The sequence below is a fragment of the Perna viridis genome, chromosome 6 (genome assembly GCF_037379345.1).
Source record: "Perna viridis isolate PV_CMFRI_1.1 ecotype Kerala chromosome 6, ASM3737934v1, whole genome shotgun sequence".
Classification (NCBI taxonomy): domain Eukaryota; kingdom Metazoa; phylum Mollusca; class Bivalvia; order Mytilida; family Mytilidae; genus Perna; species Perna viridis.
In genome coordinates this window covers 16,202,605-16,228,830 of record NC_142450.1, presented here as the reverse complement: position 1 = coordinate 16,228,830, position 26,226 = coordinate 16,202,605, and the positions used below count along the sequence as shown (strand labels likewise).

The window sequence follows — 26,226 nt, the reverse complement described above, 5'->3', positions numbered from 1 at the left end:
TTCTAACCAGTCATTTGGGAAATTGCATACAATTGTTTTTCAGACTTGTTGCAATTTTTCTTGATTGAGCAGAATTATTTTCTTCATTTCACTTTTATGAACAATGCACTGAATAGTACATTAAAAATTCTATAACCAAACAAAATATTTTCAAATTTGATGAAACAATTTACAGATAAAAGTATTCAATAAATCAATAAATTTGCTTGTAGAATAAGAAGAAGAAAGGCTATAAGAATAAAGTAACTCCAGGGGATGCTGATCAGGAGGAGGCTGGTGAAGGGGAGGCAGACCATGAGGTTGGAGAGGATGAAGAAGATAATGAGGAGGACAAGAAGTCGGAGGATCAGAAATCAGCAGAACAGGACTCAAGTAATAAAGAGGATGATAATTCAGGTAGGATATAGTAAAATATAGCAGGAGTTTTCAGTGGAGGGTTATTTCACAATTAGAGGATCAGGCATTTGCAGAATTTGAAATAGTAAAAGGGTGATAATTCAAAAAGAATGTATGTAGATATTGCATGAGGTTTATGCCAAGGGTAATGTCTTGGTATGATAATACTATATGTGGTTCAGGATAACAACAATTGGAGGAAGTTAAAACCAAAATGAAATGATGGTGATAAAATATTTGGATTCATTTAAAATGTTGGGGGTAGGATCTAAAGTTTAACTGGGTGATTGTGCAGAAAAACTTTTACAAGAACATAACAATGTAGATTATAGTTGTAGATAACAAAAAGAGAGATGCAGGAAGATTATAATAAAAAAAAAATGATAATAGGATCATTAATTGGAAAGAGTGAATAGCCAAAATTTGACCACAAGTGCCGAAGAAGTGCGGAATTTCGCTAATTGAAATTCAGATTTTACTGTTACGATTCTTTTTTACTGTTTATTTGTTTCCGATTTTACCAATTTCCATTTTTTTATTACACATGTACGTCATAAAATCATCCCTGCTTCCATGATTAGTTGCTTTTTTCTAAATGAATTTTAGAATTTTTGAACGGTGTATTGATATTCGTGTTGTGACGTTTTGGCTGGAGGAAGTGAATTTATCAAATTTTATTCACAGTGTAAATAATCAAAAATTTTTATACTTGGAACATTCAGTAAATCACTGCTATCTAAATGATAAAAAATGGAATGTAATGATAGAATAAAAAATAAAAATGTATCTAAAACTTATAAAGGAAAAATCCTGTAATTCCTGACTTGATACATCATGCTGAAAATATGAAGAAGCAGATAGACTGGTCCTATTGTCGATGTTTTTGTTGAACTCAGGAGTTGCTTGAATTTGTTTTTGGATTTAATGAGAGGAAATGGTAATAAAATTTGATTTTACCATAGTGGTCTTTACTCCTAGTCAAAAAGAGTGAAAATTAAAAATATACAAGATTTAAATAGTATGATGTCGAACCTTTTACATATTCGTACACATATATACTTAAAAATTTACAACAGGTAATATTTTATGATATTGATTTTTTATTTTTTTTTTATCATGGATCTTGGTCTTATTGATTTCCCCATTCATCTGTTGTGTGTAAAATATACTGATTTTGACTTTTCAGATGCTGATGTAGAAGACAATTTAGAGAGTGATATATCTAGATGTAATACTTTTGGTATATTGAGTACTATTAACGATTCCTCATCTGACCTCCAAGACAATAAAAATATGACAGAATCCATGGAGTCACATGACAAAATAGATGGTAGTCAGCTGACCAGTAGTACGTCAACCTTACAAGCAGATAGTCTTTCTAGCAATATAACAGATGTGCCTAATACAGGGTCCAATCTAACACTTAATGAGTTTACAGAATGTGGTACGAGTCTAAGTAATGACATTGGGAAATCGGAAAGTGTCGAGGGTAAAGATATTGTTAAACCAAAGCTCATAGCAAATGCAACCTTTGATGATGTAGGAGCAGAACTGGTCAATGGTTATTGCCATGAAGAAATGGTCACTGATGAAACATTCAACAAATTAAATGGAGGTCATTATGCAAAATTTACATGCTGTGATACTGAGAATGCAGTGAAAAATGACATAGCAAATGATCGTATTAAAAATGATTGTGACTTAGTTAATGGTCATGCTGAAGGAGTTGGTACTCATAAGATTACAAATGGTGAACTTAGAGAAAATTTAGAAAATTTGACTTTGTCGGAAAATGGTGCTGTAAATTCAAATGAATTGACTTCAGGATTAGAAAATTTAACTGTTAACGATCATAATGTGCCAATTTATCAAAATGGAACCAATGATATTCATGAATTAAATGAAAATAGGAAACAAGAAGTTGATGGCAGACATGTTGATTTTCCAAAACATACTGAGGAAGAAAGTGAGCAGAGGGGTCAAAAGGGTGCAAAAGTTTCCCCTCCTCTGTCACGGCAAGGATCGGCAAAGCATGTCAGCACGAAAAGAAACTTAAAAAAGGCGGCTCAGGTCAAGTCTACCACTATGCTTGGTCAACATTACATTCCTTCGTCACGGGAATGTTCAGTGATGTCGTGTCTTCACCAGTTTACCTCAGCAGAACTTCTGACAGGAAATAATAAATTTGGTTGTGCAAATTGTACAAAAATTAGAGACAGACACCATCCAAGTAAAGGTAAATAGCGGTATATTCAACATCTTATCATTGTTTCTCTGTGTCTGATGTTTTTTGTTATTAAATCCTTGCTGCTGTCATCAACATTATTGTAAATCTTGCTTGACTGTGTCAGAAAAAATAGTAAGACTAGAAACAATAACTTGCCACTTTGTAATTACTGAGGCTAGAATATTTCTATTTTTAGCAATTTGCGTTTTTCTATACAGCCTAAAACGGGCAAAAAGGGCCTGAAATTAGCATTTTCATGACATCCAGACAACAACTTAGCTATAAGTGAATGAATCTTTATAAAATTATACAATAAGATGTAATACTGCAATGTGTCAGACTCCCCACCCTTGCCCTTAAAAATCCAGAGTTACATGTATTTAGTTTCATCTAATCTGCATCTCCCCTGAAATTGCTGAATAGAATTTGCTGAAACTTTGAGGCATTCTTGATCACTTACATGATGGTGTACCACTTAAGGAGTAGCAGTAAATATCTTTTTAGTCTTTCAAAACAATTATATATTTTTTTCTGCATTTTAAGTGGTTAAGTTTACTGCTCACAATGCAAGAGAAAGAAACAAAAAATCTTTTATAGAAAAAAAATGTATTTAGAACCACTCGAAGAGTGGTTTATCACTATGTCTGTGTTAAGTCGGTTCAGTATGTCTCTTTCCTGTACTGTAGTAATGACAAGGTTACTAAATAAATATTAACATAAGTGATATCAACAAGTACTCTAATGTTGATTATTGTACTGTGTGACAGTTTGTGTCAAAGGTTAAGTTGATACTTGATTTATTAATTTTCAAAATGGTCTTACTGAGAATCAGTTACATTTAGTTATGATATATTGGAATCGCCTCGTTTGTTTGTCCGTCTCAATTTTCATTGCATTTATCTCGGCTCCCAATGGATGAATTGATTTCATATTTTGTGTGTGGCTTTATATAGATGGGGTATACATGTATGTTGTTATCAACATTTGTTGCTTTATGCATCTTCCTGTAGTGGGTTTATGCATAGCACAACAATGCATGCAACCTCATCAGTGTTCTAGGATTTTTCAGAAATTGAGGTTTCCTCAGGGAAAAATCTATATAAAATCAACTTTCCCACAGTCAATGACTGCTTTCCTAACAGAACAAATCCTTACAGCATATGAAGTTTTCAACTTGCCACGGGAAAGTGTAACTAAGTACCTAACTTTCCCTGACCCAAATTTCACTTGCGCCCTGGGTAACGGGAAATAGGAATCCTAGAACACTGCTCATGTTTATTGCTGGTCCTACATATTTAAAATTTGTTATACATGTACATGTAAAATATGTAGTAATTTTATATAGTATTTAAGTAGCAGTCTTTGTAAAAATCCTGCAAATTTTCTGTTTACCTAAGCATTTTAAACAGACTACCAAAAGTAATAATTTTTACCTAGTGACTACTCAAGCATCAAGTATCTGTATATATGTGTATTTAATGTCAAATAATTAAGAACAGGTATTTATTCATCACTGAGTTAAAATTCAAATCATCAAATATAAAAACAGGAGATATGGTACATGTATGCTTGGCAATGAGACAGTCGTCCACTAAAGGCCAAGTTACGAACATTTGACCTAAGTCATTTTTATATTCTTCAGTAACAAAATGATCCTCCATGTTATATATACAATGTATATTTATAACATAGGACCCACTTACAGTAATTTTTTTTTATTTTTAGAGAAGAAAGAAATGGTTTATTCAAATGCATCTAAGTACTACTTGATATACACCCCCCCTGCCATTCTAACACTACATATGAAGAGGTTTGAACAGGTAAGGATAAAATGTTCATTGTAGCGTCAACCAGCACATCAATCTCAATTTTGCACATGTTGCATAAACTTCAAAACTTCTAGGCTTTTCAAGTTTAATGGCTGGATATAATCAGCCTATCTATATGAATTTGTGAACTATTCTTTTGAACAATTAAAAATTGAACTTTTGAACACAGGCAGATATACATTTTTGTAGACAAAAACAAACTTTCAGTCATTATCTTGCTTTATATCGCGTTGTAACTAATCAATGATGTTATATTTCATTTCAGGTTGGATTTAGTTCCAGGAAGGTGAACAGACATGTTGACTTCCCATTTGTATTGGATCTAGCCCCATTCTGTAGCTCCATGGGTCAGGTAGGCTAGTTAACCATGAAAATTGAAAATGTGTGGTGTTTTCGTGAAATACAATGCTCATATTGTGGAATTTAAGTATGAATACAAATGAACAAACATGTCAATTGTTTCATAGAGTAATCAAGGGAACCAAGGTTAAAGCGGTAATCAAAAGAATGTAATCCAGGGACAAAGACCAGACATGGAAAACAGATACACACAACAAAGAACATAGAGCAACTAAAATCATACATACAAAGTAACAAAAGCAAATGAGCAACTAGGACTCCACTAAATACAAGGAGCATGGACCAGGTGCACAGGTAGGGTTATTCATATTATTAATTTTGTTATGCCATTTGATCACTTTTAACTAATATGCATTGCCTTATTTAGGCCAAATTTAGGTAAAAAAAAATTATAATCTTGATTCCTGCTACCAGCAAGACAAAAAAAGGGTATATAGGTTCAGAAGTTATTTTATTTTCAAAGATAGTTTACATTGAGTTAAACGGGCAACGATCTAGACTTATAACAGTAAGCCAAAATGACCATAAAATATTTAGGGTAGGGGCAATAAAATAGGGTAGGTAGAGATGTAGGAAACAGCTCATATTATTTTTTGGCTTACATTGAGGATGCATTTTTATAATGTAGGCCATAATTTGCAGTGGAGTAATAATAAAGAGTGTTACAATTTCCTAGACATTACACAAATTCCTATAATTTGATTATCATTTTTTTAACATTGTAGGGTGTCAAACCAGGGCAAAATAAAATCCTGTACTCTCTTTATGGAGTGGTAGAGCACAGTGGAAGACTAAATGCAGGACATTACACAGCATATGTAAAAGTCCGACCAAATATAGGAATGATATCAAATTTCATCAACCAAAGTCATCCAAGCTTCAGCGATTATATTCAGCGGTACTCAGAACATGTCGTTAACAGCCACAAGGGGGAGGGATCAGAGGAGAATGATGTACAGGAGGAGAAACTGGTTCCACCGGGACGCTGGTACCATATAAGTGACAGCCGTGTTAGTGAAGCTACAGAATCAGCTGTTCAGAGAGCTCAGGCATATTTACTGTTTTATGAACGAATTTATTGAAACAATTTGTTTTTTAAATTTATTATTATAAAATGTAATTTGATGACTGAAGAACTAATTTACCAAATTTTGTATTTTAAAACATACATGTACTTGATATATTACAATTCGCTAAAACAAATTTTTGCTTTCAAAAATTAAGTAGCAGTCTTTGTAAGAATCATGCAAAGTCTGGAAAATGTGATACCCCCCCAAAAAAGCTACATATTTTTATTTTTGTAATTAAGTTATTTTATGGGTCTAAGTTCTAAAAGTGAAACTATTCATTCAAATCTGCCTGCTCTTATGAGAATAACAGAGATAATCAACATCGAAAATCAAATAGATTTTATTGACTTTGAATATCATTTACAGAGTTAACTCCCTTAATTTTGAAATCTACAGTGCATTCTATATAATTTTTATTATTGTTATATAAAAAACTGAGTATTAATTTCTGTTTACTATACCAATTCAAACAAAATATCAGAAATGAAAATATGTAGGCTTTTTCATTTACTCTCGGAATAATATTACCATATATGGTAAAACAGGAAAAACGTAGTTTTCCAATTGAAAAAAAAAATCATGTCATTGTATCATGTGTATTAAAGCATTTTGAAAAAAAATCTTATTGTTAATATGAGGTAAAATTGATATTGGGTATGGGTTTTATCATTTAAATATTTGAAAACCTTAGATCACATCATTTTATTTCTCATGTGATTGATTTATATGTAGTCCTTTATTATCAAAATATTCTTGTGAAAAAAAAATAGGGAGGGGGTGCTGGCTAGACGTAATTAGTTGTGGAAATGGAGGGTATTAGATTATAAGGTATGATTTCTTCAAATTTTAGAAATCCTCAGCAGCAGTACCTCAACAAATTCCTCTATAAAATATTCCAATTTTGTATATTCTAAATGTAAGAAAGTCAGATTCAAATATAAAAAATGTACATGTATTATTATTGATTTAAAAAAAAAAAAATAATACAGTGTTCTAGAATTCCTAGTTCCCGTTACCCCAGGGCAGGTGAAATTTGGGTCAGGGAAAGTTAGGTACTTAGTTGCACTTTCCTGTGGCAAGTTGAAAACTTTATATGCTGTAAGGATTTGTTTTGTTAGGAAAACCGTCATTGACTGTGGGAAAGTTGATTTTATATGGATTTTTCCGGAGATAACATCAATGTCTGCAAAATCCTAGAACACTGAATAATAGTATTTTCTTTTGGGATGGGAATATGAGAACATTGCATTGAATAATAAAACCAATATAAAATATTGAAATAGTGAAACCAATATATTAAATTGCTGAAAATACAACATCTCAATGTAAATATCTTGCCCATGTATCTATAATATTGCTTATATTTTGTTACATTCAGAATCATATAAGTCATAATAAAGGACAGTGTTACTATTTATAGTGAAACCTGGCTAAACCAAACCTTGAATAAACAGAAAACCTGTCTAAAACAGGCATTTTTGAATACTATAATTTTTCATGTAGAAAAAGGAGATATCTACATGATAGTACTGAACAATTGTTTAACAATACATTCATTGGGAGGGTATTAGTATTGTATCATTACTAAAAAATATTTGACTTGCTTTACTTACAGGCAACTATGATTTGAAGATTATAATAAGAAATTGAGATAAAGACTAATTTACACAAATACCTCAGTAGTGTAACAAATAACTAATGATATGCCCTCCCCCTTTTTATTTTGTGTTCATGAATTCTGAAATGAACAGTCAAAAAGCAATAAATAATGAATCCCTTTCCGATTGTTTGATTTGGTTTGGTGTAGACAGGTGTTCTGTTTACTCAGGTTAAAAAAAACATTTGAGGAGGTTGACCATGGGTAAGAAATACAACTCTTAATAAATCATTAGAACGTTTGTGTTCAGCTTTTTACATTAATCTCATGTAAGCATCAAAGTCACTTGGACTGATTTCATTCTGTTTCAAAAGAAAGCTTGAAAAATTTGCTGAAATTGAATATGATACAAACATATCACTGATTTCAAGAGTTATGTCCCTTACCCTAGGTCTACCTCCTTAAATTAATATGAAGGGACATAAAAAGTTAAATTCAATATTAGGCCCACTGTGGACAGGTGGAAAAGATAACTGTCACCTTGAGGATTAGTGTAGTGCACAAGTATTGTTATTGTTTTTATTTGTTGATTATTTTGAAAATGGTTGCTTTTTGTTAAATATAGATTGTTAAAATTGCAATGAGTTGTTTAAAATTTAATGGTTTTGTATATGAAAATTGAGGCTTGGTTGTGAGGAGAGCTTTGAAGTGAAAGTGAGGGGTTGAGAAGCAGAAATTAGGAAAAAGAGAGTAAAACGGGCAAGATTGTTTTAACTTGACCTGGTTTGGAAGTGAAGGTAGAGGGAAGTTGGAGGTAAAGGTAGAGGGTAGAGAAACTGCTACCCTCTACCGACCCTCTTTCCACCCCCACTATAAAACTGAGAGTAAGTGAAGCTCTAATCTTATGAAAATCTACAAATTAATGTTAAACTAAAATACACTTTATTGCAAATATTGCATCTACAAAATGTAAGTTGTTATTGCAAACATGAATTCATATTATTGCAATAATTACATTGTACCGGTACACCAAATTTGTTATTGCAATATTTCAAACCTTGATTTTGATGGAAGTATGTCTGTCATGTGTAACTTTCATGAAACCACCAAATAATTTTTTTTTTAATTTTCCCTAATGACAGAACATAGATGTATTTCCCCTTCAAAGTTATTCTCAGTTATGCATTTGAAAGTTCTGCTTTTTTGCTGGCTTTCTTTAAGTTTTTTCAACTTTCTTCAAAGAAGAAAGTGCTGGTTGGCTTAAGAAGTGGCCTGCTTCAGTAATTTAAGAAATACAGATTATCTTGCATGATTGAGCGGTTTAGATTATTTCTTCACTGGGGGTGGTTGAGTTTCCTCAGGAGGATTGCCTACAATTGTTATGGATTTTACTTTTTTAAGAATCATGAGAGGAACAGGTTCTCCTCCACCCTAAGTCTCTATAGAAAAAAATAAGATTAATCTATCTCAGATTGAAGCCATTCCTTGCTGAAAGAGACACTAATAACTATGATAATGGCATATATGAGTAATTGTATGTGTCAGCATATTCTTTTGTTTTATCTATTTCAATGCTTGTGCATCAGTTGTCCAATGTGATGTATTTAATTCAAATTTAAATTGTTTTCGTATAATTCTGTATTGCAAAAAAATTAAACATTTTTTTTAGAAATTTGCTTGTTGTTTTTTAAGCTCTGTATGAATTTCGTCATGAGTGACACACGTAGTAGAAATTATAAAGATTCATACCCGTGGAACCACTATGCCCCCAGATGTCTGCCCATTTACTGATATCAATAAATTTGAACATGAACATGTGCATAATTTAATTATTGATATTAATAAATTGTGAAATTAATAACTTGTGGATAAATATTTATCAGAAATTTCACCTTGCAAATTTTGAACAATAAGGACTAAGAAATTTCTATTTTTAGAAATCTGAATCACTGGCCAAACTAAACCATATCTGGTATTTAAGGGTCATATTTTATAGAACATTTAAATTGACAACTGAATATCAACTCGAATTCACTTGAAAGGATTAATTTATACGATTTAAGGAGGCAGATGTAGAGTAAGGGACACAACTCTTACAAATCATGCTTGTATTAAGCATTTTACATCAATCTCATGTAAGCATCAAAGTAACTTGAATTGATTTCATTCTGTTTCAAATGAAGCCTTGATAGACTTTAGTGAAATTGGATATTATACAAACAGCACTGATTTAAAGAGTTATGTTCCTTACCCTAGGTCTACCTCCTTAAGATGATTTATTTTAATTCTATTGATGTTGTAGAACAGTAATTGTCTTTTATTTTACCAAAATAACAAAAAAGGGGGGTAATTTTGAGCTATTTGCCTATGCAAAAACCTTTAATTCAATTTTGGTATAAAAATGGAGTCATATGGACCATTCATATCACAAATTAGAAAAACAATTTTAGAAAACTTCAACCTGTAGTTTTTATTATATTGAGGTACAGCTTAATTGGATAAAAAATATTTATCAGTCCGACTAATGGCTAAAATCATGTAAGTATTCAATATGAAGAATACCTAGAACAGGTATAAAATTATGATGTCTTATATTAAGTAAAGTGCATTGACCAGAGCACAGAATGATGCTAGGTAATATCACATTTTCTGCATGATGGGACAAATTTATATGATGGACAAGCCATATGCTGACTCAGCTGCATAATGAAAGCCTCATAAAGAATTATAAAATAGTAACTTTTTTACTCTAAAATGTAAACAAGTAACTTGCTCGGTTATTGGTTAACCATACAGTCTCATTATGATAGCTAGTTTATACTTTTTTCATATTTCTATTTGAAACTTGTATCTAAAGGAACTCTTTGTATGCAAAAGATGGCGTTATTTCTAACATCTACCTAATCACACCTGCCAACTTTTGAAAATCTCCATGGGTTTTTTTAGGTCATACAAGGGTGAACTGACATTTTCAGGACATATTTTGCAAACTGCATGGGTTTTACTGTAGTAATGTATGAATTAGACCACCACTATAGCATTAAAGGGCCTTTTTCAGTTGAACAACATGTGCATATACTGTAATAGATTGATGTTTGTATGCTCATTTTTTTGTGGTGGATTCCTCCAAACCTAATTGAAATTCTGAAGTTTTAAATAAATGAGAAAACTGTTATTTACACTCTAATGCATTTCTACTATTATAAAATACACGAGTCCATTTTTCCTTCATTGCATTAATGCCAATTTAAGTGGAGTCAATGTTCAGTTTTGAACTTAAAGGGATTTAGTCCAAATAAGTTTGGCTAAACACCCCAGTCGTAATTGTAATTTTACCATACCAATTTTTATGTAAAAATTCATTAAAATATTTTGGATACATTATTTTTACATCTTTCAAACATTAGTAGTTAATTGAAAATATATTTGTCCGTATGAATTTGCGAGATGACAGGAAGAATGGTCTGTGTAATAGGTATTATCTTTTTTTTTATTTTTGTTGCAGTATAAATTAAGACAATAACCGTGCAAATTTAATATACGAATTTGGCGAGAACTGATGCAAATGCTCAGCACAGCCTCGCGTTTTATTGCGGTTTTGAGCCTCATTAAGACAAGTCGGTGCACTGTTATTCTATATATATTCATCAAAGGTCTGTTTTTGTATAATGAGCATGGAAGGGTCCGACACTTAGTAGGAATTAATTTCGTGAAAAGTTTTAACAAAAAAAATAAGCAAACAATTAAAGCCTCCTACCCCTTTTTCAAAATTTCTGGATACGTCTCTGTTGAGAACCTTCCGCAAAAATATATATATAGGCCCAAACCTGTAATAGATGCACATCTTCAATATTTAATATATAATGCTCCAGGATACTCTTGGAACTATTTTGGATGCTGGCATCTCTGCTACCAAGTCCAACTCAAAATTCGATAAAAGTTTCATGAAGTTCAATTACTTTTAGTAAGTGATAATAGAAAGATACCTCTGCAGAACAGAAATACAGACGGAAGTTCAAACTATTGCTACATGTATACTGAGCCCGACTACATTTTTGTAGGTTACCTTTCGACAAATATGGCGTCAATTTCACCACTTGTTTCCATATACACGACTATAGACAAACCTGTGTATCTAGATGATTTATTTTGTTTGTTTGTTGGGGTTTAACGTCCGAGCAGCAATATTTCAGCTATATTCAGACGACGAACACGAAATAATGATGAAATGAAAAAAAAGGATGGGACACAAGGAAAATAGGGTCGACAAATTTTGATTGCCACTAGAAAAAGGGGGATGGGTAAAGTCGGGCAATTTAGCCTCCTGTGGCGGAGCGCAAAGGTTCCTTCTCCTATCGAATACCACAGCAGGGCTCTTTCATGAGAGAGTTGCATTCATGTTATGAAAAATTATATCAAAAACTGGTCTGATGTTTGCTGTTTTGATTTTATTTATTCTGTAGAGAATGCGAACATGAAATAACTCTGGGTAATGTTTTGAGATGTGCCTTACCTATTAAAGCTAAACTATATTCACACTGGCATGCTTGTCAATAGAAAGACAATAGTCACCTGTACACATTAGGTGATTGAATCTGTGTAAATAAGTGGACCATATCAAGTTAATCTCAGGTGTTTATGGCAAGCCGTTGTGGAATTTATTCCCCATTTATTGAAATCAATAAACATTTAATAACATGTCAATACATGTTTAATAACGTGTTAATAAATATTTAACAACATGTGCATAAATGATTTATTAATATCAATAAATAGATGAATTATTAACATCTTGATAATTATTTATTAACGTGTTGATAAATCATTTATTAATATCAATAAATAGAACGAATATTATTAACATGTTATTAAATCTTGTTCCGGAAGACTTGCATGCCGAGTAATATCCAATGTTATTGTCATTTCGATACTTATCGGTTTCGGCACATGACATGCTTTGTTTATTTTGCACTCACTGAAGAATTGAAAAAAAAAAATAACCGTACAAAAGTCAAGTCATTTATTGATATAATTGTACATAAACTTGATGCAACTTTTTCATATCTATGGGATCGATGCTATGCCTTAACAATTTTCTACATATCAGGTTTGTCTGTAGGCAGAAGGAAAATTTGCGCTGAAATTGGGTCACATTTGTCGAAAGGTAATGATGAACCTTAATTGGCAATTATTTAATCGAGCAAGTAAAAGTAAGACAAATATCAGCCAATAATCACCTAGCTGGACCCCCCTTTTATGACGTTTGGATCTGCCACTGTTTAGCATTGTATACTGTAAACGTATTTGTCACACATTCAATAGGTTAGAACAATTTATTTGATATTGTTTTGGATCCGGAAACAGAAGAATATACGGACTAGCCGTTTGGAACAAAGATTTCTGCCATGCGCATGTCTCTTTGATTACGGATATATCTTACACTTTGTTGGGGTTAACCAGTTTCAAGTCCGAGCTTACAGGTAAATCTAAACTTTTATATTTTATGAATTGAATTTCTGTGTACCAAAATAACCAATTGGTGCTTTTGTATTTGTATTAACTACGTACAAATTAAAGTTATAATTACGGTATAAATGCACAACAATATCGATACACTACGCAATTACACGCACAATCAGTACATATATGATTTCGATTTTTACTGTAGAGATATAGAATAAGTGCATACATGTACGTACACAATGTAATCATTTAGCAGGCGTGCCAATGATTTATATGCATTTCTGTGATCGCATGTTTAGCGAGTTGTGCAATACAATTTTCACATATGTAAGGTCTACCTGTACCTTAAAAATTTGTTCTTTGTGCTAATTTTATCCTTCATAATACTTAAAAATAAAATGTCGGAGTATACAATGTATGATATGTGATCCATGCATGATTAATGTGTAAAGAATTTGTGCAGTCAGTAAATATACAGTTCGAGCCTACAATGAAGTAATTTAAAACATCCAATACATGTAAGAGTGGAATATATCACATATATAACTCATTCTAATGAAATAAGGCCAAATTAATTTTCTATGTCGCATAAAATGACATGCTATTTAGATGAACAGGGAATATATTAAATAAGGGAATTTGACTTATTTGGTTGATGAATGTTTAAATACACATAAAAAATAAAATACCTACAATTACTCCCCGTCCATTGCCGATTTTGCGGATGTTATATCTCAGTTGTATGGAAAAAAAGCCCTGTCCCTCGCAAATCATTTTTCGTTTTTCGCCGATCAATATTTAGTTTATTTGCCAAATTAAGACAGCTGAATTTAACAACTTTTAGCGCAAAAGCTTTGTAGAATATATTGCAAAACGAACTAAGTGCAAATTTAATTTTTTGACTCTTTATGCATGAAAAATCACCTGTCGCAAAACTCGCTCTAACTTCCGTAACCATTTCAATTCATGTTTTAGGATATAATATCAAGCTGCTGAATTTGATAACTTCTGAGAATAAACAAAGAATGTCTTTTATAACAAATTAATAAAAAAACATACCTCGTGTTATTGGCACCAACTACATGTCTCACAAAATCAGAAATATTCAAAATTTTTAGTGTCTCCTTTATGAAACTAACTTCCGTAACATAATTTTTCAAACGAATGAAAATTTAAGTTGGTCAATGAGTGCCAATGGTACATCAATTTTCAAAAAACCCCGATATAGCAAAAACTTTGTCTACTATACATGACAAATATGTTGTCCTACCAGCAGACAAAGCCCAAAACAACATTGCTTTTGTCTGCAAAACGATTTACATCCAATGTTTATTTTCAGAGGTAGACGTAGAAAATAATAGCAGTGATAAGACATATACTGCTACCACACTCTCCAAAAAAGAAATTGTGGAAAACCATAAATCTGTGCTATCTTCTTTTGGTCTCTCCACCAAGGACGATGACTTTGATTTATCGTCTATGTATTGGATTCCTAAACTCCACAAGGATTAATACAAACAACGTTACTTAGCTGGATCTGCAAAATGTACCACCCAACCTCTCTTTTAAAAACTTCTATACTCACAGCTGTCAAAGATGGTCTGCACTTGTTACTCCTATAGTGGTATTAATTCAATGTGGATCCTGAAAAATTCGAAAGATCTTTTGGAGACAATCAGTTCAAGACTACTATCAGAATACAATAGCATTAAAACCTATGATTTTTCACCATCAACACTGTATACTTCTATTCCAGATACCCAGTTAAAATCCCGACTTAAAAACAGTATACATCGTTCTTTTTCCAAAAAAGATGGTACACCTAGATGCAGATATATAGTTCTTGGTAGAGATTCCTCATACTTTGTACGAAATAATTCTAAATCATCTTCCAACTATACAGAAGAAGATGTTTTCAAAATGCTGGAATTTTTAACCGACAACATATTTGTCCAGTGTGGTGGACGCGTTTTTCAACAAACGGTCGGCATTCCAATGGAAACAAATTGTGCTCCTTTACTTGCTGACCTATTCTTTCACTCTTATGAGGCTGACTTTATAGCTGATCCGATCCGAAAGAAAGAATATCGTTTAGCTAGATCCTTTAATTTCAGTTTCCGCTATATAGATGACGTATTATCTTTAAACCATCATAATTTTGGAGACTTGATACACCGCATCTACCCCAAAGAACTTGAAATAAAGGATATTACAGACACTGTGAAGTCAGCCTCATATCTTGACATACACTTAGAGATCGATGGTAAAAAAAAAATTTACGACAAACGTGATGACTTTTCATTCACAATTGTCAACTGTCCTTTCATCTGTGGCAACATCTCTTCAGCAATTGCGTTTGGCGTGTTCATATCACAACTCATACGTTATGCCAGAGCTTTCCGAGACTACACAGACTTTTTGTATCGCGCTAGAATTCTAACAAATAGGCTTCTGGAGCAGGATTATGTTGCTACAAGATTGAAGTCATCACTTCAAAAGTTTTATGGTCGTCATCATGAACTCGTGGATCTTTATGGTGTATCCATCTTCGCCATGAAAACTGATTTGTTCAACGTATCATAGTTTTCCTTTCGTCTTTCGTCTACCCCGGAAGTGACTTTTTATTAGCAACTCGGCGGGTGTTTCTAGAAATTCAGAGGACGCTTACCCTACCGGTGCACCTAGTCCATGCTCCCAGTTTTAGTCCGAGTTGCTCATTTGCTTTTGTTACTTTGTATGTATGATTTTAGTTAATGTTCTTCGTTGTGTATGCCTGTTTTCCATGTCTGGTCTTTGTCCTTTGATTACATTCTTTTGATTACCGCTATAACCTTGGTTCCCCTGATTACTCCGCTTAAGCAATTTGGTACAAGCTAGCGCAGATGTCCTTTAACTTTGAATAAGGCATTATAGAATATTTTATTTTTGAGATTAAGTAAATGTATATGAGTAAAGATATTTGAACTACTTGCATTTCCAATTCAATATACTAACTTCTGTAACTTCTAACCTCCGTAACAGTATGCTCATGGAAATCCATGTCTTACCGGAAACGGTATTCCGTTTATCTATTAGATTTTATACATCACCGGATGTTGATATCTGAGAATGCAGATAGCTTTTGCGAAAACAATTTTATGGAAAAGAAGCTAACTGAGTAAAAACAATAGGTAAGTTTTAAATAATCAATGCACTGATGACATATTTTTAATATCTGTATAGCAAAGTTTAAGTTCATTCTCGATTTTGATAGAATTAACCAGTTATCAAAAATATACACGTTTTTCGTCTGCTAAAATACCGGAGCAATATGAAAAAAAATTGGCCCCGAAAAATTTGGACCGGGCCGTTACTGAAGTTATGCATTGGCTAAGTGTAGTGATTCATGGTAAAACTTATAATAGCGAAATCTACCATCAGAAGTCGTTTAGGGAGGTTCAAAATTGTATTGTTATTGATCAAATGATCAGAGAGAAAACAATTATGCCCGAAATAAATGTTGATCTATGAAAAAACTCGGAAGAATAATGAACTATAATGCTAATACACTAAAAGGCTTTCCAGATGGTTAGATACTGCCACTGTAATCAACATATGCATTTATAAAGACATATGTTATGAGAGGTACACTTTCAAATTTTTCTATTGAATTTATGCAATAAATTTTCTAACTGACTTGACAATTTTCATTACCGGCAATTTATGAAATAGAGAAAGTACAACTTATATCGCTTATACTAAAGAAAAAAAACTATAAATGTATCCTTTGTTATTGTTTTGCAGCTGGACATGGCTTTAAGAAATTTTGTGAGACAACGAAAATGGAGACAGAAACAAATGTAGACTAACATGAACAATCTTATGAAAATACACCGAAAAAGAAAACGAGAAGCCTATGTTCCTGTTGCAAATTTCGTGGAAAAAGCTCACACAAAAAGAAAAAAGGGTGGCCGAAAAAAATATATATCAAAAATATTATCAAGTAAAAAATACAAAAAAAAAACAAAAAAAAAAACAAAAAAAACAAAAACAAATGGAAGTCGTAAATTCCCCGAATGAAGGCCCATCTACATCAATAAGATCAGCATCAACAGAACGCGGTTTTCTTACATCGATACTACTAAGGTTTCCGACAAAGGGAAAGTTTGTTAGGAAAAGATACAAGTCTTCCTTAAAGAATGCTAATAGAAAAATAGAAGAATTACAAGAAAAGAATACAGCACTCATCAGGAACAACAAAAGAATACAAAAAAGGTTAGACTCCAGGCAAACGAGTTTAAAGAAATGCTTGTATCATCAGATGGAGATCTTGATACAACAGATGGTACATTGTCACAACCTGAATCGCTAACGTTAACTCCTAGATCCAAAAACAAAGAGTTTGTGAATAAATTGAAACTTACAAAGACCGGACGAAAGCTACTTTGCAAACGAATTCTATTTGCTGAATGCATAATCCGCGACTTAAACAATCTATGGGGTTGGTGAATAAAAAAATCGTTTGAAGGGTAATCAAGGGAACCAAGGTTATAGGGGTAATAAAAAAAATGTAATCCAGGAACAAAGACCAGACATGGAAAACAGACACACACAACAAAGAATACAAAGTAACTAAAATCATACATACAAAGTAACAAAAGCAAATGACTCCACTAAAAACTGGAGCATGGACCAGGTGCACTGGTAGGGTAAGCGTCTTCTGCCTTTCTAGAAACACTTCCGTTCTACGCAGCAAAAAAGTACAAGCTTATGTCAAAACTGAGCAGACAAACAGGAATCATCAGAAGAATAGACAAGAAGAAAATGGAACCATCTAAAAGATTGATAAGAAAGGAAAAACTTAAGGAAACAATCACGACAATCTTGACCCGAGACGACAATAGCACAGTATTAGTTGGAATGAAGAGAAGAAGTCCGATGCAGTTCGGATAAATGAGACAGAACACCAAAAAAGAATCCTAAATGATTACACACACAATCTGCACGAAAAATTTAGGTTAGAAAATCCTACCGTGAAAGTTTCAAGAGCAACGTTTTATAATGCACGACCCAAGTATCTTCTGCTCGCAAACTTTGCCTCACGGAAAACATGCCTTTGCTTCCGCCACCAGAATGTTGCGCTCAAACTTAAAGCTTTGAGAGCCTTAGTCGTTACTGTTTCAAGGAGTCCTGATACCTTCATTAAAGAAAACGACACAAATGAGAAAGTTAGAGAAACAATCAAACCAAAGTTACCGGAAAATGTCAACTTTCAATCATGGAAGAAGGTGCTGGGAAACAACAAAAACAGATGGAAGGAAATAGAATAAACTGTATCAAAGAATCAGTTACTGGAAATAATTGACGTTCAAACCTCAGATGTTAGAGATCATGTAAAAAGAGTACAGAACCAGTATTCTGAAATGATAAAACTCCGAGAAAACTTGCCAGAAAAAAGAAGTAGTTCTCTGGATGGACTTCGCTGAGAACTTTATGTGTACCTCCTTTGAGGCAGTCCAATCATCTTATTGGAACCAGGCCATGGTAAGTTCGCATACCATGAAGGCGTATTTTCCCCAAGATGAAGACAAACGCCCGATTTTGAGATTAAATAAAATTTATGGGTTTCGTGTGCATACGAGAGTAATTGGTACATCGGACAGGTAGTAACAGTTGACCATGATGATCCTGACAATGAATTTGAGGTTAATTGTTTACAAAATCAGGAAAATATGGGAAATACAAATGGCCCACTCCTGATCGTGACGAGATTTGGAGGGCTAGAAAACACATTCTGACCGTTTAACAACACGAACCAAGACCATCTGGAAAGACTAAATGCACAGTTGGTACATACGAAAATGACTAAAGAGAAATTGACAATGCAGAAAAAGTATTCAGCCGATATAAATAGACTTTGTGGTATCAGAATCGGTTAGAATTAAATTAGTCGGACTTAACGATGTAAATCAAAGATATATGAAGAATGTTGTTAAATATTCATTACGTTTTAGCTGTAAATTACGAGAATTTGCGTTCTAATTGTTCTTAATAAATATAGATTGTAACATTGGTTGTATCGACTAACTTCCGTAACACCACAACCTGATTCTATCAAAATTATCGCTAATAGTCATACATTTACATTCTTTTTGGCAGATTAATGTTGAATATAACTTCCGTAACAGGACCTTTACACCTACCCTTAACTAAGTTATAAAATTAGAACTAATCAATATTTGTTGAGGATGTTTTATTGCTGTCTCGTCCAATAGGTATGCATGAAATAAATGTTATGATTCAGCACTTTTGGTGAATTATTATTTTCGGTTTCATTTTTCAATAGATTAATTTCATTGGAACAACTGATATGTGTACTGCGTCACTAATGACGTTATTTAGAAGATCATATGGATCGAAAATTGAAGTACCAGTCCACATAAAATTCAGACACCGCCAATGGTAAAGTGATTCATGGTGTAGAAAAATCCAAATGAACGATGTTATTTTCTGTCTATATATGCTATATTTTCACAAAGCAATAATTATTTCTGTATTCAGATCTGCATTTTTGAGAAAAATCATACATTTATCTCCCACTAAAATCAAACAAAATCGAGAACGATAACTCTTGTAAAAACCCAATTTCATGTACAATCTATATAAGTACTATCTCAAATAATCTCTATCTCTAATATAAACAATAGAGGGAAAATATCAGAGATGGTAACACAAGCTAAAAATAGGTCAAAATGCGTATAATAGCCAAATATGAGGCTCCTAATGGAACGCTATAAAATACGCTGGTTTCGACGAAAAATACCGAGAAACCACACATTTTCCTCATGCGCGTGTGTTTGAAAATAGATAACTTGATCATGATCAGATCACGAAGATGGGAATAAAATTATTTTGATCCTTAATTCAATTCACTCTTATCCGAACATCATGCTTTTAAGTATGTAACTTAATAGTTTGATTCAATAGAGGATAAAGAAATTTGGATATTCCCTGATTTTTCCTGGGTTGTTTAAAATATTGATTAAATTACATGAACTTAATTATGTTTAAATAATCCGACTTCAACATCATTATTGTATTGCATTTGAAATTAATTCGAATTCAACATCCAGATTAAACATGTTAAAGGCATACATAGATAAAGGTAAACCCTATGGCGATGCATCACCTTTATGTTTGGCGACTTTGCTTAGACTTTGACTATACATACATACATATATATATATATATATATATATTTGGTTTCTGGGTAAGGGGCTTGGGCATGATTTAGTGAGCTTGGATTAAGGTAGTCTTAATAAAACAGTTATACATTGCTTTGTAGAAAGAAAAAATAGAGTTCACCGACGTGTGAAATGAGTGATATTCATAAATGTTTGACATATATGCGCGCAACTTCATGTTTAAACCTGGTGTGAATTTAGGTGGGGGTGCCAGTGCCTAGCGTACGGTCTCCCTTGAATTATAGTATGGGTTGAAGCATAATAAAAAAAACGAGGAAAAGTAAAGTAATTTTAGTATCACGTGAAATTAGGAATATATGTATAAACACACACCCTCTGATTTAGTAGGGAAAGCAATCAGAAATTGCAAAACGTCATTTTGGCATTGCTCTGCTCGACATCATATACTTCTTTAACTTTAAATTTGGAATACACGTGTCCCATGTGGAGTACTAGATTTATGATTGTCTTGTCCATCTGTTTGTTTTTGTTTGTTTAAATTTGTATTGACCTTTGGAAGTTGGTTTTTCACAAATTTGTTACCTTTTATCGAAGGAGAGAGATTAGACGATACCATTATTTTTATATCGTCACTTAGTTGTTTGAAGAAGTCAGCTCATCTTTATATGCATGTATATATAATGTGCATGCATAATGATAATGTACATATTGTGTTATTCATATTTAACTTAGTATACATCTTTAATACATTCAGATTAAGTAATGGACCCATCACAGGTAAATGATCCAAAGTATTCTTACGATGAACCAGAGGTCAACTACGGGCCGTCCCCTCCAGCATATGGAGGGGCACAACAAATGACCCCATTCCCGTCTCAGCCGCAACATTCGGCGTCAGCTTCTAACGTGACTGTGGTTGTCAACCAACCGACAACACAGCAACAGAACCCGTTAATGGCAACGACATTGGATGGACACAGAACTTGGACAACGGGGTTGTTTGATTGCTTCGCCGACATGGGCAGTTGTAAGTGTTTTGATTACCATAATAATAAATATACTCATGCTTCCATTTCCCATCATGCCCTACAATTTAGAGAAGTGAAGTATTTATCAGTTCCTTCATTAACAAAATCTCATTTAACCAATTAACTACTTGTTATGATTTGTCTAATCCTGAATGATATCAGATTGTTATTATCATATTTATATTAATTTGCAGTCATCATCATCATCACCATCATCATTTCATGTTCATCATTATTTCATTTTCATTTTATCATTCATGTGATGTTCATCGCCTGAATATAGCTCAAATATTGCTTCTCGGGCGTTAAACCACAGCAATCAATCAATCAATCAATCTAAATTTGCAGTACGACAAATCATATTATAAATAAAATACTGAGGCTTTGTTCCTTGTATTACACATGGTAGAGCTTCTCTGTGATATATTTGGCTTCCTGTGTCGATCTTTCTACATATTTGATTCTATAATGCTGCTGATGAGATTACAGCATATCGAAATTTGCAATATATATGTTTGGTAATTTTCGTAATTTTTGGATGAAAATTTGGGATTGGTCATGGCACAAGTAGTTATTATTGGTATTCACAGCTATAATTCAGAGGTTCACAGTGATTCTATTGAATGACTGTTTTCTGTGGAAAGCAGTTATAGAATTTCAACCGCGACTTAGTGCCATCAAATAACACCCTAGTTACCGGTAAAACACGTTAAGTTTTAAAATGTCGACTTGATTATGATTGCTTTTGAAAAATCACGGTTAAACCATATCAAATGTGTTGCTGATAATGTCAAATATTTCTTCAGCCAAGGACCAACATTTAATAACTATATAGACCTATTGATAACATGAGATCGATGATCCATATCATGCATATGATTCTGCGTATCAATGCGTCTGATATGAACAATATTGTTTACAATAAACAGAAATTACATATCAAGGAATTTTAAATTTGTTCATTTCCAACCTAATAATATAATCATTTAAAATTTGGCTTCGGCAAAATAAAATTTAGTCTTACTAGTATGATACTTAGGTGTCTTAGACTCGCGCAAGTGTAAGATTCTTCATAGAGCCGAATCTTCAGCGACATTCTATTTACCTAAGAAATTTATGCTCTTAAACGTGAAGGCTCAACTTTGGTCTGTCGAAGTTGCCGTATTTCGGAAATGGCGTTTGTAATTTGAGAACAATAGGCAAAGCCTAAAATCACATTTTTCATGACGGAATTAGGGTCCATAAGGGGTAAACATAGGCAGTAGCTTATGGATTGGTATGAAATTTCAGTTTTGGGTTCCATACAACAACGAAAAATATTCTGATGAATTTAAAGATCAAATGGCCATTAGCTTTTAGTACATATTTTCTATTTTAATCAATAGCAAATCTAACAATTCCTGCAAAATATCCTTAATGGACGCCTTCAAAGGAATAAAACAATCAGGAAGATTAATTAGGAAGAATTGTCTCAATATTCTTTGTTTTATAGGTTGCTTAACTATGTTCTGCTACCCATGTGCAATTTGTAACATTGCATCAAGATTAGGAGAGTGTTTCTGTGCTCCGGCGTGTGTTCCTGGAGGGGAAATATTACTAAGGAACAGAATCAGAAGTGTTGGTGGCATCAGGGTAAGATGTAGCTTTAACTTTATACCTATGTGATTGCGATAGACACTTCTGTGTTATCTTTCGGGTTATCGACGTGCATGCTGCATGAAAATTCTTTTGTTTTACTCCATACCATACCTCGCGTAAGTATACGCCATGCATGCTCATCGACTGTGAAACGTATCGCCATTGAAATGATATATACATTCTACTGTAGGGCCTTTAATTACAATGATCACCAGTTTAAGTAAATATATCGAGAATGGGATTGTGAATATGTCAAAGATATAACAACCCCACCAGCATGAAAAATGTGAGCTCAAAGCCACCCAATGAACGATTAAAAAACCCCCACACCACACCAACTGGCCCCAAAATAACATTATACACATATATAGCCGTATATACTCCAGCAACATAACAGTAAACTGAAAGTGCATACAGAGGCCAGAAATTTCCGACTTCGGACCCACAATGCACCGGATTTAAAGCATTTAATTGACGTGATCACAACCCTCGCATTTTAAACCTGACCACTGTGGAAATTATATTACGCAATTAAAAACACCTAAAGATCAGTTTAAAAATAAAGAAGCTGATAATACGTTACACATATGCACAAGCACATTATTTCTAGCAGCTAACTAACCAGACCATTTTAAACCTGCAATATGTTATGCCCTCATCGTAGGTAAATTTTATTTCAATTCCTTCCTTTCTTTTAGTACGAACATAATTTTGTTTAGATCGGTTTCACTGCATTAAGACGAAAACCATGTCGAAATATTCATCTAACCTACTATTTCAGGGTACTATGTGTGATGATTGCATGGTTGTTGCCTGTTGTGGACCATGTGCTGCTTGCCAAGCAGCCAGAGAGCTCAACAATATGGGCATACCATAAGACATGTTTAAGTTCGTCTATAAACCAGAAAGGGACAATACCAATCGTTTATAGACTGTTATGTAGTTAAATGTAAACAGAGACGAGATCTGTGGAAAATGTACATGACTTTTTCTTTTTGTTTTATTGGAGATCTGTTAAAATGTAGATATTTGTTATATAAGAAAAAGACACAAAAAAATTCAAAGAAAACAAAAGAAAACAAAACAAAAACAAAGAACAAACCTGTAGAGTTTTTAGATAATCATTTTTTTCTTATTGACCAGTGCCATGAACATTTCTAGAACCGGCTTTGGATTATGTAATATCGAAGCCGTTCTGTGATCTGATTTTTACAGCATAATATTCAGTGCCATTGTATATTTAAATTGTGCATACATTTTAAAGTTTCATCATACTTTATGTATTATTTTACGCAATTCATATTACACTGGAAAAATTACAGCATATGTTTTCATTTTTTTAAAATTATGGAAAGATATGTTTTGACTGGTATGGGCATATGTGTTTTTGTGCATGTCAACACATTGGAATAAATTACCTTCATTATCGAACTAAAATCATTTCGAAACAAATATTTACCATATGGATATAATAAACTCTTCATGAGTTAATTCCAGTCTTTATAAGACTCAGGCAAAATGGAGCCCATTGATCTGATAAACTTAGCACCTTTATTCGTATTTTTTTTAAATGACCATTATTTAATTTGTGCACCACTGAATTTGTTTTTATGTATATTGATTATAATGCTAGAAATTTGACGTTTTTTACACAGATGCATTTTACTGAATTGTAACTCATTTTTACCAAAATGAAACTTTATTTCTTGATGCTGATGGTAGATATAGTAAAATAACACGTCAAAGTGGTGGAACCAATGTTTATACCATGTTCCATCCACTGCTCGACCTCAACAGAACTGACACTGCATTACTCAGTCCATGTATTACATATGTTAATCCAAAACAAATGAAAACATATGCTAGAGTTTGCCTGTGTAGATAACATTTGATATTACAGTTGCAGTCAGCAATTTAATACAATGTCATATTAAATTACCAGCTTGCTTAAGTGAAAGTTTTTGTAAGAATCAGGCAAAATGGGAAAACCAGAAACATGGAAGACAATTTTATCTTCTTTTGTGGTAAATGATGTTTTTCTTTTTTTTTGTGTTGAATGATGTTTTTCTTTTTTTTGTTTTTGTCTTGGCAAATAGAGAATTGAATTCTTCAAAACTTGATGTATTCCCTATTATACTTATTAAAGTGTCTTTTTGATAAAAATCTTTAAATGGGTAATTTTGTATTCTTCCTGTATTCTTTGACAATGTTTCGAAAAAAAATATCTGATTAAAATTGGAAATTGTCAACTGGAATGTGATTTGTTACATTATTACAATCTCTCCAATAGCGTATGTCTCATATATTCATATAATATATTTATGTAACTGGAAACATGAATTTATATATAACACGATTAGTTTTGTGCATGTAAGTTAATGCTTGTGCATGATTTTGTCAAGTTGAAGTTAAAAAATCCTTACGTTGAGGTTATTATTTTTGCACATATGTATGTTAAAATCATTTATATATGCACTGGCGTAAAAGTGCTCTTTGTTACTTGATATTAAAAAAGCTAACGAATTCCTGGTAGAATTATCTTAATGTTAGTAGTATGTTGTATTTTGTTCTTTAAAATAATTAGGAAACATTGAGGGGTGAAACTTAAGTGTAAGTATTTGTAAGAATCAGGTAAAATTGGAAAAATCAGAAAAATACTTGTCAAATCCCGTCAAATCTGATAATGACATATCACTTAAGGATTTTCTTTATTTAAATAGACCAACATGATATGGAAAATATTGTCTTTTTGTAGTTGTAGACTCCTTTTTGTATCGGGTTATAATTAGGCTTTTGGAACAGGGTTATGCCCCCAGTTTTTATGGTATACTGTTGTCCGTCCGTCCTGTCGTCGTCAACACTTCGGACAGTAACTCAAAAACACTTTCACCAACTTTTATGAAACTTTTGTGAATGGTTCATATCTATTGACGTAAGTTCCCTTTGGATGTTTATAAATTTCAGATTTATCGTTTCCGTGTTATGATTTTTTATACTTAAAAAAGGGGGGATTTTCAAGTTTTTGCACAATAAATCAAAAACACTTTCACGAATTTTTATGAACTTTGGTGAATTATTCATTTCAATTGAAGTAAGCTCCCGTCCGATTTGTATGAATTTCAGATTTTTCGTTCTCGTGTTATGAAGTTTAACTCTTAAAAAAAACGACAGAAACGACCAAGGAAATTTATTAGTTGAAAACCCGATGAAAGAGGACCATTAAACGCACAAGGACAAGTTAAAAGGGCGACGGGTGTATCATGCGCTTGAGAAATATAGACCGACATTTTTATAGACCTTAAAATAAGTATAAAAAGTCAAGTCCGGGGTAGACAAACGAGGAAAGGTGAACTATGACCCGTTGAATAAATCAGTTTTCATGGTTTAAAAGTTGTAAAATCATCGGTAACGGACACGCTATCACAATCAACTTG

The 26,226-nt window shown here is 32.8% G+C and overlaps 2 protein-coding genes across 7 annotated transcripts in view; both read left to right on the top strand.

Annotated features, from left to right (window-relative positions):
- Window positions 1-8,164, top strand: part of LOC148613852 (ubiquitin carboxyl-terminal hydrolase 45-like) — a 31,814-nt gene extending 23,650 nt beyond the window's left edge. For all 3 annotated transcript variants that reach the window (XM_088587496.1, XM_088587494.1, XM_088587495.1), the window contains exons 16-20: window positions 213-396; window positions 1,583-2,632; window positions 4,349-4,443; window positions 4,718-4,804; window positions 5,538-8,164. In XM_088587496.1, the coding sequence (XP_088443622.1) occupies window positions 213-396; window positions 1,583-2,632; window positions 4,349-4,443; window positions 4,718-4,804; window positions 5,538-5,894 (1,773 nt within the window). In that variant the 3' untranslated portion in view covers window positions 5,895-8,164. The remainder of the gene's footprint in view (window positions 1-212; window positions 397-1,582; window positions 2,633-4,348; window positions 4,444-4,717; window positions 4,805-5,537) is intronic.
- A 4,454-nt stretch (window positions 8,165-12,618) lies between these two features.
- Window positions 12,619-25,315, top strand: LOC148613851 (placenta-specific gene 8 protein-like). Of its 4 annotated transcripts, none has more exons than XM_088587491.1 (5): window positions 12,748-12,959; window positions 14,699-14,788; window positions 20,881-21,153; window positions 22,647-22,786; window positions 23,574-25,315. In XM_088587491.1, exons 3-5 carry the CDS (start codon window positions 20,889-20,891, stop codon window positions 23,667-23,669), a joined length of 501 nt encoding a protein of 166 aa, XP_088443617.1. In that variant the 5' UTR covers window positions 12,748-12,959; window positions 14,699-14,788; window positions 20,881-20,888; the 3' UTR covers window positions 23,670-25,315. The 4 variants fall into 4 exon arrangements, with proteins under 4 accessions (XP_088443616.1, XP_088443617.1, XP_088443618.1 ...); XM_088587492.1 differs by having other exon boundaries at window positions 14,699-14,808; XM_088587493.1 differs by having other exon boundaries at window positions 14,282-14,788.
- The last annotated feature ends 911 nt before the right edge of the window (window positions 25,316-26,226 follow it).